The sequence below is a fragment of the Columba livia genome, chromosome 2 (genome assembly GCF_036013475.1).
Source record: "Columba livia isolate bColLiv1 breed racing homer chromosome 2, bColLiv1.pat.W.v2, whole genome shotgun sequence".
NCBI classification, from domain to species: domain Eukaryota; kingdom Metazoa; phylum Chordata; class Aves; order Columbiformes; family Columbidae; genus Columba; species Columba livia.
In genome coordinates, this window is record NC_088603.1 from 88,523,073 (window position 1) to 88,540,427 (window position 17,355).

Consider the following 17,355-nt stretch of genomic DNA (forward strand, 5'->3'; position numbering starts at 1 on the left):
AACGATACTGGTGATTTTATTCAGCATGTGTCCAATACGATCTTCCATTCGGAATCCACAATTTTAATGCTTTTCTTATACCGTTCTAAACATCACCTTCAGCTTTTATGGAGTCCCTTAGAAAGGTTTTTCAATTTGTTTGCCAGAAAACTTAAATCTTAATGATTAAATAATAGGACATTTATATACATCAGTGGGTTTTCTCAGATACTGGGCTCTAAGTACATACAATGTCTATTGAATGAAAATAAAAAAGAAAATTCCAGTCATGCAAATCATCTTACAAACCATGTTCCATTTGCCTTGAAAATTTTTACTCTGTACTGGCATATCATTTTAAAATTAAGCAGATAATTTTTAAGGTTGCTTTGTCCATTTCCATTCATTTGTTTTGCCATTTTGAAGAACTTACAGGCCACATGCTACTGTAGAAGGTACCAGCAGGGTAATAATGGTTCTGCTGCCACCAACCACACTGAGCCCTGGCGTGGATGCGTTTGAAAAAACCACCTAACCTTCAGCTAACTGCACTGGTTTATTTCTGAGCAGCACACCACAATATCAGCATAGATAGCACATTGTAACCTGTTGGGTGATTCCACTTAATTTATCAACACTAGGACCTTTCAGCATTTGAATTCTGGTTTCGTTTATGAATTAAAGGTCATATATAGAGCACAAATGAGGTCTAAATTTAGTCACAGCAGACCACAGTTCCACATAAAGACAAATCTTCAAGTTATGTTGACCTGCTAGGAGACGAAGATAAACAGCACAGCAAACATGTACCTGCAATGCACTGCTTCCCTATTAAATATTAACTGTTTCATTTACATTTAAATGAACTGAGCAGCAATGGATAGACTTTCCAGTACTGCTGTTTGGTGCTGCTGTCATGGAAAGAAGCTGAAGACAATGTGGGCTGTATGGGGGCAAATGACGCAATCTCAGCATCCGCTCAAGTGACTTCAATGATGACCATTCTCCAGTCTTGAAATATAATCCTACACGGCATTTTTTTTTTCTCTCCCTCTGTAAACATATCTGTTCATAAATAACTTAGATGTCTCCTTGACATTCATGGTATGTAACTGAAGCTGAAGTAGAAAAGGATGGGCGGTGTACAGCACTGAGGAGATGTCACAGTACTTTTGTTCAGCATTTTTGTCAAGTGCAGGTTGCTAACATCAGCCATCAGAGACAGGTGGGGTGACCCACCCATATTTTTCATGGGTCTTCACCAAACTCTTAAATGTTGCTTCAGCTTCCTTTCGACTGAATGATTTTTTTGATTTGCCAGCTTTTCTGCAGATACGGCCCTGCACCAAACGAAAAAACAAAAAAAGAAAACCTTCATTAAACACGTGAACAGGCAGCTGGAAACCACAGCCTAACTTTTCAACGCATCAGGCCAACAGGCATTCACTCATGGGTACCAGAAAGCGGAGTTCCCAAACTGGGCCAGACAAATGCATTATTAGAGATGACTAAAAATGATATGCAGTGAAGTAAAAAAAATAAAAGACATCTGCTGGGCTATTTTTTCCCAGAGAGCCCCTGTGCTGGCAGCCTGCCCTGCCTGCAGCAACCAGCGGCTGCTGCTGCGGCTGTGCCACCCGGCTCGCCCCCTCTTCTGGGCCACAGGGACCCCTGCAAACAAACCAAGGGACCTCTGCCATAAAGCATTTGGTGGGCAGACCCTCATGCCCCGCGGCCTGGTCAGGGGTGCAGACAGGGACGGCATGGAGCACAGCGACACGCCACAGGAACGGCACTTCAGCATGGCGGGGCCCTGCCTGGGGGCAGGCAGGTTTTGTGGGTGTCCCCCTGGCCCTTTTCAGCCACAGGAGAGGAACGAGCTCCCTAACACCACCATGGCCTCCCCCGGCCCAGTGTCTGTGTGTGCAGGAGAGCGGCTGCTGCAGCCGCTGCTGAGGCACCAGCTCAGGGCTGGGGGGACACAAAGAGCTTTCAAACTAATTTTCATGCCGTGCTCGTAATACAGTCCGAGGTGTGGATATCACGCAGTGGGTGACCCTGGGGAACCACCACAAAAGTGGGGAGTTTCCGAGCGCTACGTCTCAGAGCTCCCCTTGTCTCACCCCTCGCCTCCCGCTGCTCACGCAGAACGCCATGAAAAAATACATCCATCCCAGCAAACACACTCCGCTTTTCTTCTGATAATCAGACCCACGAGAAACTAATAGCTCTGGCAGTTCTTAAAGGCAGGAGCACCTTTAAACCAACCCACTTCAAACCTACACGAAAAAAAAACCTGATCTGTTTATGATCCTTTCACGACAAGCTTGATAATAGATAAAAATACACACATTTAAATATACTGCATCTTTATTACTTTGTAATTAAATATTACCTCTACATGCACACCAGTATATAATTTCAAATCCTTGTTTGGCAACAGAGACATTTACTGACTTATTAATAGCTTACCTTATTTTTCACATGGGTCCATGTCAATTACCAACTAACAGAGACACAAGAAAGAAATTTAGCTGCAAATTTGTTCCACTCTACAGCAATAATACCCTTTAAAATATTTATGCCTATTGGATTTGTCACAAAATAGAAGTTTATTTAAGTCACAGGTTTAATAATTTTAATAACTTTGATAAACGGCACTGAAAGCCTTTTTAAGAGTAAATGGTATTTGATGAGCAGATATCATATTACAGTGTTACAATTATTAAGAACCAAGTTACTATGTTCTCATTTTTTCTTTTTTTTTCCTTAAAATGGTGCATCAGGCTGCATCTTTTGACTCCCGTGATTTATTGTCAATTTGGAATTTAAAGCAAAAACTGTCACATGCAACAAATCATACTGAGAAAACAACCAGGTATATGGAAGGAAAAAGAAAAAAAAGGGGGAAAAAAAAGTGTGTCCTCAGAGTATCAAAGTTATTTTTACAGACTAAAATGGGCAGGATTACTCTGCAGTGTGGACAAATCATTTCATTCTAGAAAGCTGTCACAGTATTGCACAGATATGCTTTTGTGTTCAGCGCCACTGTTATTATAACAAAACTATGGACACACGATAAAAAAGCTGTTTCCTACTCCTTTTTTAGTAACTCGTTTTTCTGTGCGATTTGACTTCTCTTTCAGAGTCTACCTTAACTAAAGATTAAGAACGGCCTCTAATTCCCACCTTGATTTACTCACAGACAATTTATACCCATTTGGTTTTCACAAAAATAGCTTTTCTACCTTTCGACGCTTTTCCTCGCCTTTCTCCCTAATCGCCATTTACAGACTGGCAATGTTTTTCCTCTTTAAATACCCCTTGATAGACTAAACAGCGAGACACCCTTGCCATCCGCATACTAATTTGGTAATTAATATTTCCCAAATAAGGATGATCTGAATGGTACTCAATTTAACCCTGCTAGTAAATTTTCTTAAAAATTATTCCTTTTTAGTTTTGACAAAAGGAATACTTAAATAAAACTGAGTAACATTTTAAAAATCTCACTGACTAATTATCTTACATATTTTGCTGTTACAAAATATGTTTTGTATTTTCTTCCTAATCTGAGCTTTTGTTGGAAGCATACTTAGAGAAACATAGGGAAAGATAAAGCAAAGTGCAACAGAAGATGAAGTCAGCACAAGATACGCTGTCCTCAAAATGTCACCAATTAAATACTTTTGAAAGTAAATATAAACTTACTCCACTACTTAATTTCTGGATTGTCTATTTGCCATGTCTTGTTTTATACATATGTTTTTTTAATCACTTAAGGCTCTGATACCTTTCTGAATTGTGTGATACCTTTGTGAATTGTGATCCATGCCTTCTGCAGCTTTACCCAAGTATTAATAACAATCTAGGCATAGAAATAGGGCCTTTGCATTGAGAACAGCTAGCACTCATGTTCAGTGTCAGCTACTTACTGCTTTCCAACAGGGATAATAAGAATTCTTTGGTGTTGCCATAACATCGTGAATATCATCACATCATCTTAAATATTACTGGAGCCACAACAGATCTAATGAGCATCGTCCCATGAGTTTATTCTCATACTTCTTTGTTATTAAAGTATCACCAGATTCACTTCTAAAATGCATTCTGGTACCATATGCAGGTTCTATGTAAACTGCATCATCAAAGACCAGATAATTCTACCCCACTGTAGTCCATGCATTTCTATGTTTATACAGAAACTATGGGTGGCATGGTCAGCACTGTCTCTTATTAACTAATATCCTGCCAGGTGTTTATAATTTCGATAAAATTTAACCTCCTGGACTGAAAGTTTCCCTTTTCCGTGCCTCAAGTAAATCTGAGGTAAAAAGAAAGAAGGGTAGAATTTCAATCAACGCACTCAAGATGCTTTTGTGTCTATACTTGAGTCGTATCTACTGTCTTCATGATTTTTACCTTTTTGGAATTCCCACAAAACTCTTCCCAAGTTTAACTAAAAAATGGCATTTTGCAAGCAACTATAAAAGAAAGTGTCAAACATTTTAACAAGCACGGTTACCAGTTCTCACTACAGTTTATTTTCAGATCACACGCTACTTAAACATGCAGTAATTTTAACTCTGGTCAGGAGACTACGAGCTACTGCATTCTGTAAGGATAAATATGGTAAATACAGTATGCAAATACAGTGCTGGCCGTAGCTCAATTGCGCACAACTGCATCTGCACCAACCTCTAAACCACGCACGTCAGCACTGCCGTGGTAAGGAATAGAAGTCATTTGCACAGCCAGTGTTTTGGTGTGTCCAGCACCAAATCAATAGAAGGTATCAAACCAATATCTGAACAAGATCAAAACATTCCACAGAAGATTAAAAACAACAGAGAAAACCCAATAAAGCCTTTCATAAAGATATTAGTGTCGACTTTAGCTCTGAGAAGTCATACCAAGAGCTCATTGCAATACTTTCAAACACTTGCAGAGTGCTTTTCATAAAGAGATAACTGAAAACCTAATTAAAACAAAGAGCTGGAGAGAACATTTCAGATTTTGCCATCTGCTGTGACTTCATGTACTTATCAAGATATAACTTTACCAAGCTGCAAACACAGGAAAGGTGAAAGCAATGCCACGGCATCCAACTGTTTTGCGCAGCCACGCTGAAATGCAGGGGGACACGGGCTGCGCTCGGCCTGCACCCCACTTGTGCCCCTGCGGTGGGCAATTCCACGCTACTCATCAGTTAATCAAACTAATGAGTTTGAACAAACACCCGATAAGGATCCAGTCTACAACCCTGATAACTGCTAGGAGAAGGGCCTCCTGGAGCAGTCTGCTGTGGGTGGCCTCCTCAGGAAACCTGGCCTTACTTGGGACTGCTCCCTGCCACCACATCCAGCAAAAGACCCAAAGTAAATCTCGCACGTGATCGGCACCCAAATTGAAAGGCCACTCTGGGCAAATCTGGGAGCTTTTCTGCTTCTCAGTGATACCGCAGTGGTCTCCACGTTCTTCCACAATCATAAATGCGTTTGCATGTCCTCCCCTCAAGAGCGCTATGTGACACTGAGGCACATCCTCAAAAACATTAAACTCAACATCTAGTAGCTCTTTAAAGTCCCTCAATATCATTATCAGCAACGTGCCATATCTTTTCTTCCCCAACAACCCTGTAACACGAAGTGGTCCGAAGGCAGAGTTAAGTCACACACAGAGATACCAAATATGAAGCCTGAAGCTCTTTAGCCCTGTAATCCCACGACAACCATGAATCTGCCCACGTCTGGCCTGTGTGTTATGAAAAACAGTCCTGACATTTCTCCTGGTATTTCCAGAATCAGTATGGCCTCAAGCAGATTTCTCTGGCAGTGACGAAGGGATTTATCTCTCTTGTCATACCAGCTACAGTAGGTCCAGACCAAAACCCAACAGTTCTGGCATAGCACACAGCGTCAGGTGTGCTTGTGGGCTGTACCTGGAAGGACAGGACTACATAATGGTGTCCGGCCCTTCACAGGATCATACAATCACCAGCTGCTTGCTGGAAGGGATCTATGTAGGTCTCCAAGTCCAATTCAGATACTTGGAGCTGAACTGCCAACACAGGTCAGCCGTGGCACTGCGTAGCCAGGTCCTGAATCCTTCAAGATTGTTCGGTTCTCTCCTGATGAAAGCCCCTGTGGTACTAGGTCCTACATTTTCAGAGATTTATTGCATGCAGTCATCAGCCCTTACAGGACTGAGGTTGTTCTGGAAACAGCGTAAGACCCTGCACTACAGGTCCCTGAGATGCCACAGCAAAACCTTCAGGCACATCCAGACTTATTTTCCTGGCCTGGTTAACAGAAAGTTGTATTCATTGTAAACAGTACACAGCTAATAGAAGCAGGAAAGCCTTCAGGTTGTTAGCACTGGTCTTAACGCAAACTCCTCAACCCTGCGTTCCTTTCATTAATCCTGGATATGCAAATATCTCAAGGTTGGTCTTCCAAAGGCAAATCATACCTGGCTTCCTCGCATGGGGCTAAACGTGGCCCATCATTTAAGCCAGCACAAGGGTGCATGGGCAGGATTTAATTTTCTCCATCTATTAAGAGATCTCTACAGCAGGCTCTAGTAACCCACTTCTAGGTAAATGTCAAGCAGCAGAAAACAAGCAGAGGTTTAGAGAGGTAAACAAAACACTGTAGGAAGTCACTGTGCCACCCACTGCATCTGTGGTGACCCCTCCAAGGACAGGAAGGAGACCCACAAGGATATACCCATTCTCCAAGTCTGCTGTCCCAGGCTTCTCCATGGATGATGCAAAACCTGTGGATTTTCTAAGAGGTGGAGCACACTATGAGACTCCAGTACATAACGTGTTCCACTAATGTGCCAGTGACTAATGGCTTTGGGCCCCAACTGTTCCAAGCTGCATACTATGCAAACATACTCAAATATTTTCTGATAAATAAGAGAAGTACAGTGCTTAAGCCTGAACCAGTCTTATTCTAGAATATTTAAACAAGTTTCCACTGGCTTTAGGGAAGCATTCAAAAGGATAGCAACGCTGAAGTGAGCTACTGTCATGCTCTCAGCGCAATGACTGCAATATGTCACATCATTGCTAGAGTGCAATATACAGTCTCTCCTCCCAGTTACAGGGTTTGTAAATTTTTTCCTTCACATAGTGATGAAGCAGAGTTAATCGATCGTGCCTCAAAACTGTACAAAATCTATATTGCACTATATGTAATTATTAGCTATATTTAAAAGAAAGCAGTATAGAAAATGATGCAGACAATTACTGTTAATGTTGCAGCATAAGTTAATTAAAAATAGGATGTTTTCCTGCAAATGTGTTATTTCTGAAGCAATATTTCCACGCCTTTTTTGGTCTCCTTTTTAAGAATAATCTATACAAAGAAGGGAAAACCCACCAAGTTCTGGCTTTAAAGTGTCCTGTAAATTGTTCCTTCTGGGAGTGTGACTGTTCTTTGTCCAGGAAAAATCTAAGTTCCAGCTGAGTAATTACTAACACTCACTTGTCTGTGTTCAGCCTGGTGCAAGTGCAAGTAGCTCTTAATCGATATGAATGCTTACAGTCCCAATCCCTGTTTGACAGCCACAGAACAGTGCACTGCTCTTCCTCACCTTTCCCTTTATTTTTGACAGCTGACCACATTCTTGGAAGGTGCCTCTAGGACCTCCAGGGCCGAAGGTGCAGTCTTACAACATGGTGGGCTTCCATCAAAAGAGATAGTCCCCGTCCCCTGCCATCAAACAGGCACCTGCTAGTCTAGACGATGAAGAGTTGTTTTCTCTGTTAGTCTTCTGCCGAGTTCCCTGGGCTCCCTCTCTGTGGAACAGCAGAGTTACTGAGGGTAAGTCCAGCTTAAAAGGCTGGGAGCAAGACAGCCCGTCTTTGCATCAGCCCACGGATCCTCCACATCAGGAACCTGACATTACCCAAGTTAAACACAGCCACGGGTGTAAACCCAACCAAGGCAAAGCAAAGAATTCTTTGCAACGGGTTCTTAAAACGAAGGAGCAACAGCCCAGGCAACAATGTTTATCTCCACATTTCCCAAAGTTCCACCATGCTAAAAAAACAAACCAAAACAAACAGGAGTAAAAAGCAGACTACCTCTAGGAACATTTAATTGAGTTACGGCCAAATTCAGTAAGATTAGAGTCACAAACCGATGAGCTTTTTTTCCCTGCTATTTACACAAATGTGTCAATCTCTTCACTATGACATGCTTCATACTGATGCACATGGACACCTACTCATAGAAAACCCACTTCCGAGTCCTTTAAGTATATGTCCTCAAATGACCCTTGGAAAGGTTATCTGTACTTTACAGGTGGGAAAGAGGAATATAGTGAAGTTGTATGACTTGCCCATGACTGCACCTGAAGTCAGTGGCAAAACCTGAAGGCTAAACTCAGATGACTTGTCCTCAGCCTAAGTGCTCTAACTGTGAAATAACCTCCCCTCCAATAATTACAGAACACTTCAATACTAGGTATATTTCAATAGAAGTAATATTGGCAGATTTGTAGAAAATTTGACATTTACAGAAATTCAAAGAAAATTTTAAAAATCAGTAACAAATTTCCTCTTCTTTGTGATGTTTCATTTTTTTTAATGGGCATATATTATGGAAATAAGCCTTACTGCTTAGTGCATCTGGGGCGTTCTTACCATTTGTAAGGCAAACCCAGAAACAGGAGAAATATCTAGTCATTCCACAGCTCATAAAGCTTGGCTATGAGAAGCATCTGAGCTCCAGGACATTTCATAATGCAGGCTTACTCTTCCTTCCTCAGATTTACTTTAATTCGTCTTTGAATACAGATTTGGGACTGTGACTGATTTGTAACTCTATGAAGGAGTCACTGCAGAAGTTCCAGGGGTTCTGGAGAGCCTGCACAGAAGAGGATTAAATCAATGAGGATCATCAGTTTCAACAACACGCACAAAATCATGAAGCAGATAAAAATGCCTTACGTGTGGTGCCCAGTTACCTGTTCCATGCAGACCAATAAGGACCGCAAATTCATTTTCATCAAAGCACATCTACGTTTCTCCCTGGCTTATGCTCTTCCAGTTCCCAATGCAGCACTAGTTTGTTTCACTGCCAGCCAGGTTAGGTAACAGAACCATCACCTTCCCATGCAGCTTGTCTGGCAACTTCCAGGATCTACCCAATTGCCACCATTTCCAGCCAAAGACTGATGCTGTGGGGTGCTCAGCATCCTTTAGCAATGACTTTGTGGAGCAGGACTGAAGCAGGTGTCAGACCAGCCCCAAGCCACACGCTTTAAAAAAAATACTATGAGATTTAACAGAAACTTGGTATTCCATTTACAAGTGAGACAACCAGATCCTGCGCATGTTAAATTTAACATATACTTTGAGCCATTCAGACAGCATAATCACTGCAGTCCCTGCAGTTCTCACTGTTTAACCACAGAGTAATTGCACCTGGCAATCCTTCCATCCTCCCATCTTCCTTCGTGCCTCGTGTCAGCGTTACCTTTTCTGACAGCTACAGGAGAAGATAATTTGTAAACTGGAGGCTGCATGTGAAAGACTGAATATGCCAATATTGTCTCTCATCAGCCCAAAGGAGCTTAGATGGGAAAAAGAAATGCAGCTAATATTACCTTACTTAACCAATGCCCCACTTCGTGAGAGCAGATGCCCCACTTGGGGGACGTGCCTTGGATCACACCTCGCAATAAGACTCCCATGATACGAGGATCAGAATTACTTAGATACAGAAGTGTCTGGTCATGCATGGAAATCCCTGGGCATTGTGTAGATGCCAGGAAATCTGCATATTTTAAAGGCTAGTCTGTATAAGGAAGAGTAAATCTTCCTCACAATAGAAAGTGGGTCATCTAGGTCACTCCCCCAGGAGGACATGTCACCCCTTGGGACTAGGCTTTTTGCATCTGAAAAAATACAGTTCTTCAACAAAGTGTCTGACAAAACACCCCAATGCTATACAGTTCTCTCTACCTGAACACTTTCACTGAAGAAAACGAGGACTTCTTTTATAAATCAGGGAAGAAGAATCTTGCTCTTTGAGCAAATTCAATTTTCCTATGATACAAAGCAGCAATTCTTTTAAATTCTTATTTAGGAAATCAGTCAGGTATTGCCAGGAAGAATTAGTTCTTCCTGCCATAAAAGCATGTTTTAAAATAAGCAGTTTGTTTCAATTTAATGATTTAACTTATTTGATGACTATTCTAACACTAAGCATAATAGCTGAAAATATTTTAAAATTTTCCTTTTTATGCTTTGAAGGGGTAAAATGGAGATTATGATCCCCCTGCTTTTTAAAAGAATTAAAACAGCCTCCTAATTCAATGAGCTGGCATCCCTGTCTTCATTCCTTTCAGCAGAATATATTTGCATAATAATAGTGGATAGTCAGAACAGCAATATATCAGAGTACACATTAACAATGTTTTTTCCAGCCCATTCATCAGTCCCAGCATCTCAACATAGAAAATGTATGTGCTCCCACTTAAACTTCAGCTTGAAAATCCTGGGTTTCACAATCACAATAAAAGAGAAATCTTATAAGGCAAATATATATGATTTTTGTCTGCAGCTAAACAATATTCTTTGTTACCTCTTTGGCCCAGCATTTGTACCTTTCATGGGGAACAAGCCACATAATACATTCTTTGTCTCATCTGTAATCTTTGTATATGAGATGACATGTTTTTCAACCATGGACCTAAAGTAACATTTCTTTCCTTTATGGTAACTGGCATCATTTGCTCAGGCAACTAATCGAAAGCAAAAAGCAAGCCGGTTTTATTTTTTCAAGGCCCTAATACGATACAATGGCTCCAAATAATTTGGAGACCACAGTGTTCTCTATACATTTCTGCAGTCTTTGAGATTAGGTGGTTTATTCATGGCTACAGTCCTCAAACCCAGCATCTGGAGTACGAAAACCCATGGATTTGCAATTAATTTCTGCTATACATATTTGAAAGACCTGGAGTCTGCTGACCTCCTGGACGCCACGCAAGTCCCATCTGCTCACTCATACTTTTGTCTGAAAGGATGAAGAAGGAGTAATTTAGACTATGATTAACTGCTACCTTCTGTATCTGTTTTTCATAAAATAAGCCAATTTCTTCCGTTTCAATCTGGTAGAAGTCAGCACATACCTCTTGAAGCAAACTATATGGGATTCCACTGAGGTATTTCTAATATTACAATAGGAGGGATGAAAGTGCTATATACCAGCAACTTTTACTTGAATTCAGGAAATTTTCCTGTAGAAAATGAAACCTTAATTACAAGTTATATTTTGGTTTGGATTTAAATCATTTTATAGAAGCCCAGGACAGCAAGAGTACTCGTAACTACGGGTTCCTCATTCCTATTTTATTACGTCCTGACAAAATTTTTATGCTCCTTCTATTCACTGGAGGAGTAAGGGAGTATTCTCCTCAAAATGAAGAACTTTTTCCATGACATAATCTGCAGAGTCAGCAGTTTGGCTGGCAGTCCTGTCCCAGCTTCCACAGAGAGATTGAGGGACTCACAAAAAGGAGGGCGATGCTGCTACTGGTCAACACGATTGCAAGCTGAAACCCAAAGTCCTTGAGGCATCGCGTGCAGTTGTATTAGTTGTTCTCAAAAAAATATATAAAAATTAATAAATTAAATAAATAAATAAATAAAAATTCCTGATGCATTATTTGGACATTGGCACACATAGCTTTGTCCTCTCTGAAACGTCTCCCAAAACAGCACTAAATTGTTAGTCTCTGGTGATAAACGACACATCTATTACAGGACGCAAAATCCTCTTTCGCTTTTGGATAGAGCTTGCTCCTTTCCATTTGGGACCACATCATCCACCGTGTTTTTGGACGAGGGAGACGGCTCCTCCCTGACACAAGGGCACAGGCCCCAGCCATGTGCGTCCCTTGGGAGAGCCACGATGGACCCCCCGCTGTTCCATCGCGCTCCTACCACCCACGCTGTGCCCCATTCCTTCCTTCCTTCAGTTATTAACATTTTTAAATCTCTGCCTCTTAATTTATCAATAAGCCCTTTTAACGGGTGCTGCTCAGAGGGAATAACGCTCAGCAGGCCACTCCCACATATTGGATAGACAAACATACATGGTACGTTCTGTCTAGACAAGCATGTCGAGCAGTTGCCTCCAGGAGAACAAACAATGGGTATTTACATTATTTCGTTAGCATCACCCCACCTCCTTGGCTGGCACCCCAAATCACGGCTACCATTTCTCCAGTGTGGCAGGGCCAAGCTTTCCCCCGTGATGATGGGAGCCAGCGACCAGCTGATTGTGCAGGAAGCAAGTACAAAGTCATCTCCTTAAAACCAAGCCTACAGCTGAGTTAAGAAGAACACCAAGCTTTTTTTAAAATAAGATTCTGGATCCCAGACAGATAAACAGTCTTGGGCCTTTGATGTACTGAGAATTCCCCTCAAGATACTGACTAGAGCTGTGTGAATAATTGATTTTCTCAGCTGAACAGCTGAAGCAACCAACCAAACAAACCCCAACCTGTTTGCTAATTAACATTTTTTATTGAAAACGGGGGAAAAAAAAAAAAAACACCACCACATAGTTTGGGACTGTTGAATTGTTTAATTCAAACACGATTTGTCTCTCTTCCATTTTAAACTTAAAAATATCTAAAAACGCAATACTACATTTGACCTAGGAAGCAAGGGTATGCATCCCATAAGGTAAGACATCTTTCAGGCAAGGTCACCTGAGGCGTACGGTTCCTGCTTGGTGAAATCTGGAGAAACAGCCACCCTGCTTTGAAACCCAGCCCCCAGCAGGCATGCTCCGGTTTGGGAACCTGGGCCCAGGTTTCTCTGCATACAAGGGCAATGCTGAAAAGTAACAGAAAAGTGCTACCTCTTGACTTCTGTGTTGCACACTCACGTCACCTTACAGATGTAACTCCCAAGTCAAACGTTTCACCTGCGAGATGTCAGAATGACTCCTCTCCATTTTTCTTTTACTCTGCTAAAAGGTCTGTCAAATTCATTTTTAAAAAATCTGAATTTGTCAAGAATCTTGACTGCCTGAGAACGTATTTTCCGTGTTAGTCTGCTTTTTGATCACTTTGTCATAAAAATGAAGGTTATATATATATTCACAGGTTACTATTAGCTCTGACAAAACAGACCAAGAAGTGCCACATTCCCCTCTGAAGAACTGGCAGAGAATGGCAGCGTCACAGTTCGCCCAGCAAAACGGGACCGATGAGAAACACTGAATGAAATCAGCCGCCTCGGTTTTACCACTGGAGTTGCCAAAAGGAGGCACGTACGCTGGCGGGACACTCGGTCCTGCCCGCCCCGGCGCCCACACCAGCCAGGCGCTCGCTCCCGGGTGCGTCACAGCCTCCAGGACTCACGGTGATGTCACAGAAAATCACGGCGCTGCGAACCAGCGACATTTCTCTGGAAGTCCCCGGATACCCGCCGGCAGCGCCGGGTCTCCCTCTCGGCATCACGGCTGCTGCCATTTGCTTATGTTTTGAGGTGGTGGAGAACCAACCTCAACCTTCCAGCCTTTCTGATTAATAGCAAGTGTGCTGAATATTTCATGCTATTGCAGAGTGCAGGCTGCTTACAGGAATTAGACAATTAACCTGGTGCAAGCCATCACTGTTTAGGACAGCTCCTTGCAGACATCGAGATGACCCGCAGCACGGCAACAGCTACCCAACACCAGCCCTGCAGCTCCGGGAAATGTGGCGCCTCAGCTCTCAATGCTTCAGCGGCTCTATTCCCATTAAAAAAAAAAAAATACGGCCAAAAGTAGATTACCTGTAAACTGAAAAATGAAACTGGGATAGGGGAGTGCTTGCTGTATTTTGAGCTCTATTATGCAATGGAGTCGAGATTACATAACGAGTGGAGTGCAATTACAGAAACGTGGCTCTTGTGACACAGAGCCTGGCCGGGATGACGGGCTGGCAACCCACCACAGGCTACACCTCTGTAACCCAGAAACTGAATTTATTGTCATATTACCTATTAACCTTTCCATTTGGAATGAATGATCTAAGACCCTGAAATGTGCACATTACACCTACTTAACTACTAAAGTACTGGAAGCAATTTAGTTCTGCCCTTTTTTTTATCCCACACGCGTTCTCTTTTTCTATAATTAACTTTGTAAACTTCTGGAAGACTTTTACTGAAACTCTTGCATTTTTAATGTGTTTACTAATGATGCACACATAAACATCCTCTGTTCTCAGAAATTACTACTGCTTTCTGGAAATCTCTTAAGTGGTTTAGGGAAGAAAATTGTCAGATTATCTAGCTTAATATTTATTACTAGTAAAACAATTTAGTGCTTTTCTTCACTGAGCCATTTTATGATCACAGTAAATCTTAATTTAACCATTTTACATTCAACATTCAATACTACAGAAAGAAGCTTAATTATTATTATAAAAAGAAAGAATTTATCGTTGTCCTTCTAAACTCTTGTTTAAAATAATAAAAAGCATGGTCTCTATACAAAGAGGTGGGTCAACAAATAGTCAGAAGTGGTAAGAGTAGCTATAGAACTTCAACACAACCCAGGCCCAATGTAAATTAAGGCGCTCTTTTTCTGGTAGATGTTTTTCATATCCCAAGGTGACCTCAGAAATCTGACCTCTTCAAAGGAAGTGCAGAGAAAAATACTGACTAAAAAAAGGAGCAGCAGGCCCAAACCAAACAGAGAGAAAGGAGGAAAAGCCACTTACAGAAGAGTCCGTTAAATAATCAAAGTTAATTTTCAGTCTTAAGAGAAACCAAGCTTTTACTTCTGCTCATGCAAGCAGTTCCATAGAGGCAAACAGGAATAACCTCATTTTTAAGCAAATGAAAAATATGGTATGATTTACTCTTCCCCCCCCCCCCACCTTGCCAAGATATGAATTTAAGAAGTCACTTAGCATCATTTACTGACAGATGTGCATGTCCCTGGGGTTCAAGGGCATTATTGAAGTGAACAGGAAAATCACCCTGTCACAGCCATGTCGATATTGCCCATTACAATCACCATGAAGGACTGGCCATGAGTTCCACCAGCAACATGTACCCATTTATTAAAAATGATCTATAAAATACTTCTAAGCATATTCTGCAGAGGAGAAAGAAAAAAAAAAAAAAGAAGTAAAAAATGCATTCAGCTCAGACGAGATCCTCTGCCCCGGGAGCCAGGCAGCTCCTCCAGAGAGGAGAGCTGGCAGGAACCATCCTGCTGCTGTACCTGCAATACGGGCCCCAAATTACTTGTCCCTTTCAAGCAGGGAGATTTTAAACTGGCACAACTTTGTCGGCAGCTCAGGCTGCAATTCCAGATGTGACCCCATGCCACACCTCTGTCCTGTGTGCCAAAACCCAAAGCCGGGAGCACGGGGGTCGCCTCTTCTCCCCTGAGGGATGCTATGCAGGACAGCACCAGACAAAGACCTGGGGGCTGCAGCTCCAGCATCTCGCCCTACGCCAGCAGCAGACCAGCAAGCATGGCTGACTAGGTGGTGAAGGGCAGGAGGCAGAGGACTCGAATCCCAAACCTGACTGGAACGTGAAGATGCCCTTTGGCTGTGGGGCAACAGGCACGACGTCTCGGTGCCACATGCAGAAGAGCCAAGCACTGGGACAAAAGACACGCGGGAGGACACGATGGACGCATGTGCTCCTTGCCCCTCCGGGCTGCCTCATACCTCTTTTGCACCTGCCTGAGAAGGGACCTCAAAGTATAACACACGTGTCCTCGCCTCCTTCTCACCAGTGATGCCAGCTCCTCGGGTGACACCTGTCACACAGGCCTGGTCAAGGTCAGCCACAGGCATGGCGTGACCCATCGCCCTTTGGGGTTCCGATCCCAACACGTGCACAGACACACACCCCCCTGCCACACGCACGCAGAGTGCGAGCCCGAGGACCCCCTACCTGCCCCTTGACCAAGCTGGCCGCAAACTGCCTCATGACAGCCTCCACGGTGTAGGCGCTGGACCAGCCGCGGGGGGTGAGCAGCTCCATGCAGATGGCTCCGCCGTCGAGGACGTAGCCGTTCTCCAGGCGGGGGCTAAGCACCCTCATGAAAGGCGGCGAGAAGGGGAAGTTGTCGGGGAAGGTGAGGTTGAGCAGGATGTACTCCGTGTTGGTCTCCTTCATGTCCTGCCACAGCACCGAGTCCTTGTCCACCTGGTGCAGCTTCACGTTCCAGTCGAAGAGGCTCTCGTCCACCAGCTCCACCGAGATGAAGCGGTCGCTGAGCCGCGCGATGTCCTGCAGCTCCTTCATCAGCCGCCGGGTCCGCACCTGCGTGCAGTGCTGCTGCCGGCCCGCGGGCGCCAGCGGCCCCGACCCCGACGGCAGCGGCACCAGCGGCGCCGGCCCCGACCCGCACCCGGAGCCGGCACCGGGGCCGGGCCGCTGCGCCGCCTCTTTGCCGGCGCTGGGCTCCCTGGCCGCCTCCCGCGGCTTCTCCCTGCCGCCGCCTGACCGCGGCTGCGGGGGCTGCTTGGCGAACTCCGGCGCCTTCTTGTTCTTGTGGCCCCCGGGGCTGCTCTCGCTGCTGCTGCTGCTGCAGCCGCCGCCGCCACCGGGGGGGCCCTGCAGCTGCGGCTGCGGCTTGTTGCTGCTGTTCTTCTGGTTGCCCCTGCCTCTGAGCGAGGAGCCCTGCTGGCTGCTGCTGCGGTGGTGGTGCTTGGGGTCCTCCGTGTCCCGGTTGTGCAGCCGGATCAGCCCGATTTTCCGCAGCAGAGTGGCCATGTTGTACACGGCTCTGCTCTCCCTCTCGCCTTTATGGCTTGGTGAGGTATTATTATTAATTTAAAGCCCCGTTTGCGGGCGAGGCGGGGTGCACTGGGCGGGTGGCGAAGCCCCTTTCCCGCCGGTCTGGGCGCACGGGGCGCGGGCGGCGGGAAGAGAAAGGCGGCGGTGCTGCCGCGGGGAGGGTGCGCGGCTGCCGGCCGCCGCTCAAACGCCTCCCCTCGCTAAGGCTGCTGCGGGCAGCATTGCAGCAGTGGGGCTGCTCCTGGGGACATCACGGCTCCGCTGCTGTGGCCATGATCCCGCGAAAAAAAAAAGAAAAAAAAAAAAAAGAAAGAAAAAAAAAAGAGGAAGAACAAAACCCAAACCACCCGCAAGGGAGAGCCCCCCTCCCCCCTCACGCACGGCGGGCGCAATCGCCTGAGCTGCAGATGCCTTCCCCCAGCACCTTCGGCTCGCACTGGGCCGAGCCAATCCCGGCCGGCTCCCCCGCGGGCCGGTCCCCGCGCCGCGCCGGGCGCCTCCCCTCGGGGCGGGGGGGACAAGCCGGCAGGGGCAGCCCTGCGCCCGCGCTCTCCCGCAGCGGCGGAGCCGCGCTCCGGCCCTTTGTTCGG

The 17,355-nt window shown here is 44.6% G+C and overlaps 1 protein-coding gene across 1 annotated transcript; it reads right to left on the bottom strand.

Moving 5' to 3' along the window:
• UBE2QL1 (ubiquitin conjugating enzyme E2 QL1) lies at nucleotides 1-17,351 on the bottom strand. Its single transcript, XM_013370745.3, has 2 exons — nucleotides 15,917-17,351; nucleotides 1-1,319 (listed from the first exon to the last, which is right to left on the bottom strand). Exons 1-2 carry the CDS (start codon nucleotides 16,739-16,741, stop codon nucleotides 1,188-1,190), a joined length of 957 nt encoding a protein of 318 aa, XP_013226199.2. The 5' UTR covers nucleotides 16,742-17,351; the 3' UTR covers nucleotides 1-1,187.
• Between the last annotated feature and the right edge of the window lie 4 nt (nucleotides 17,352-17,355).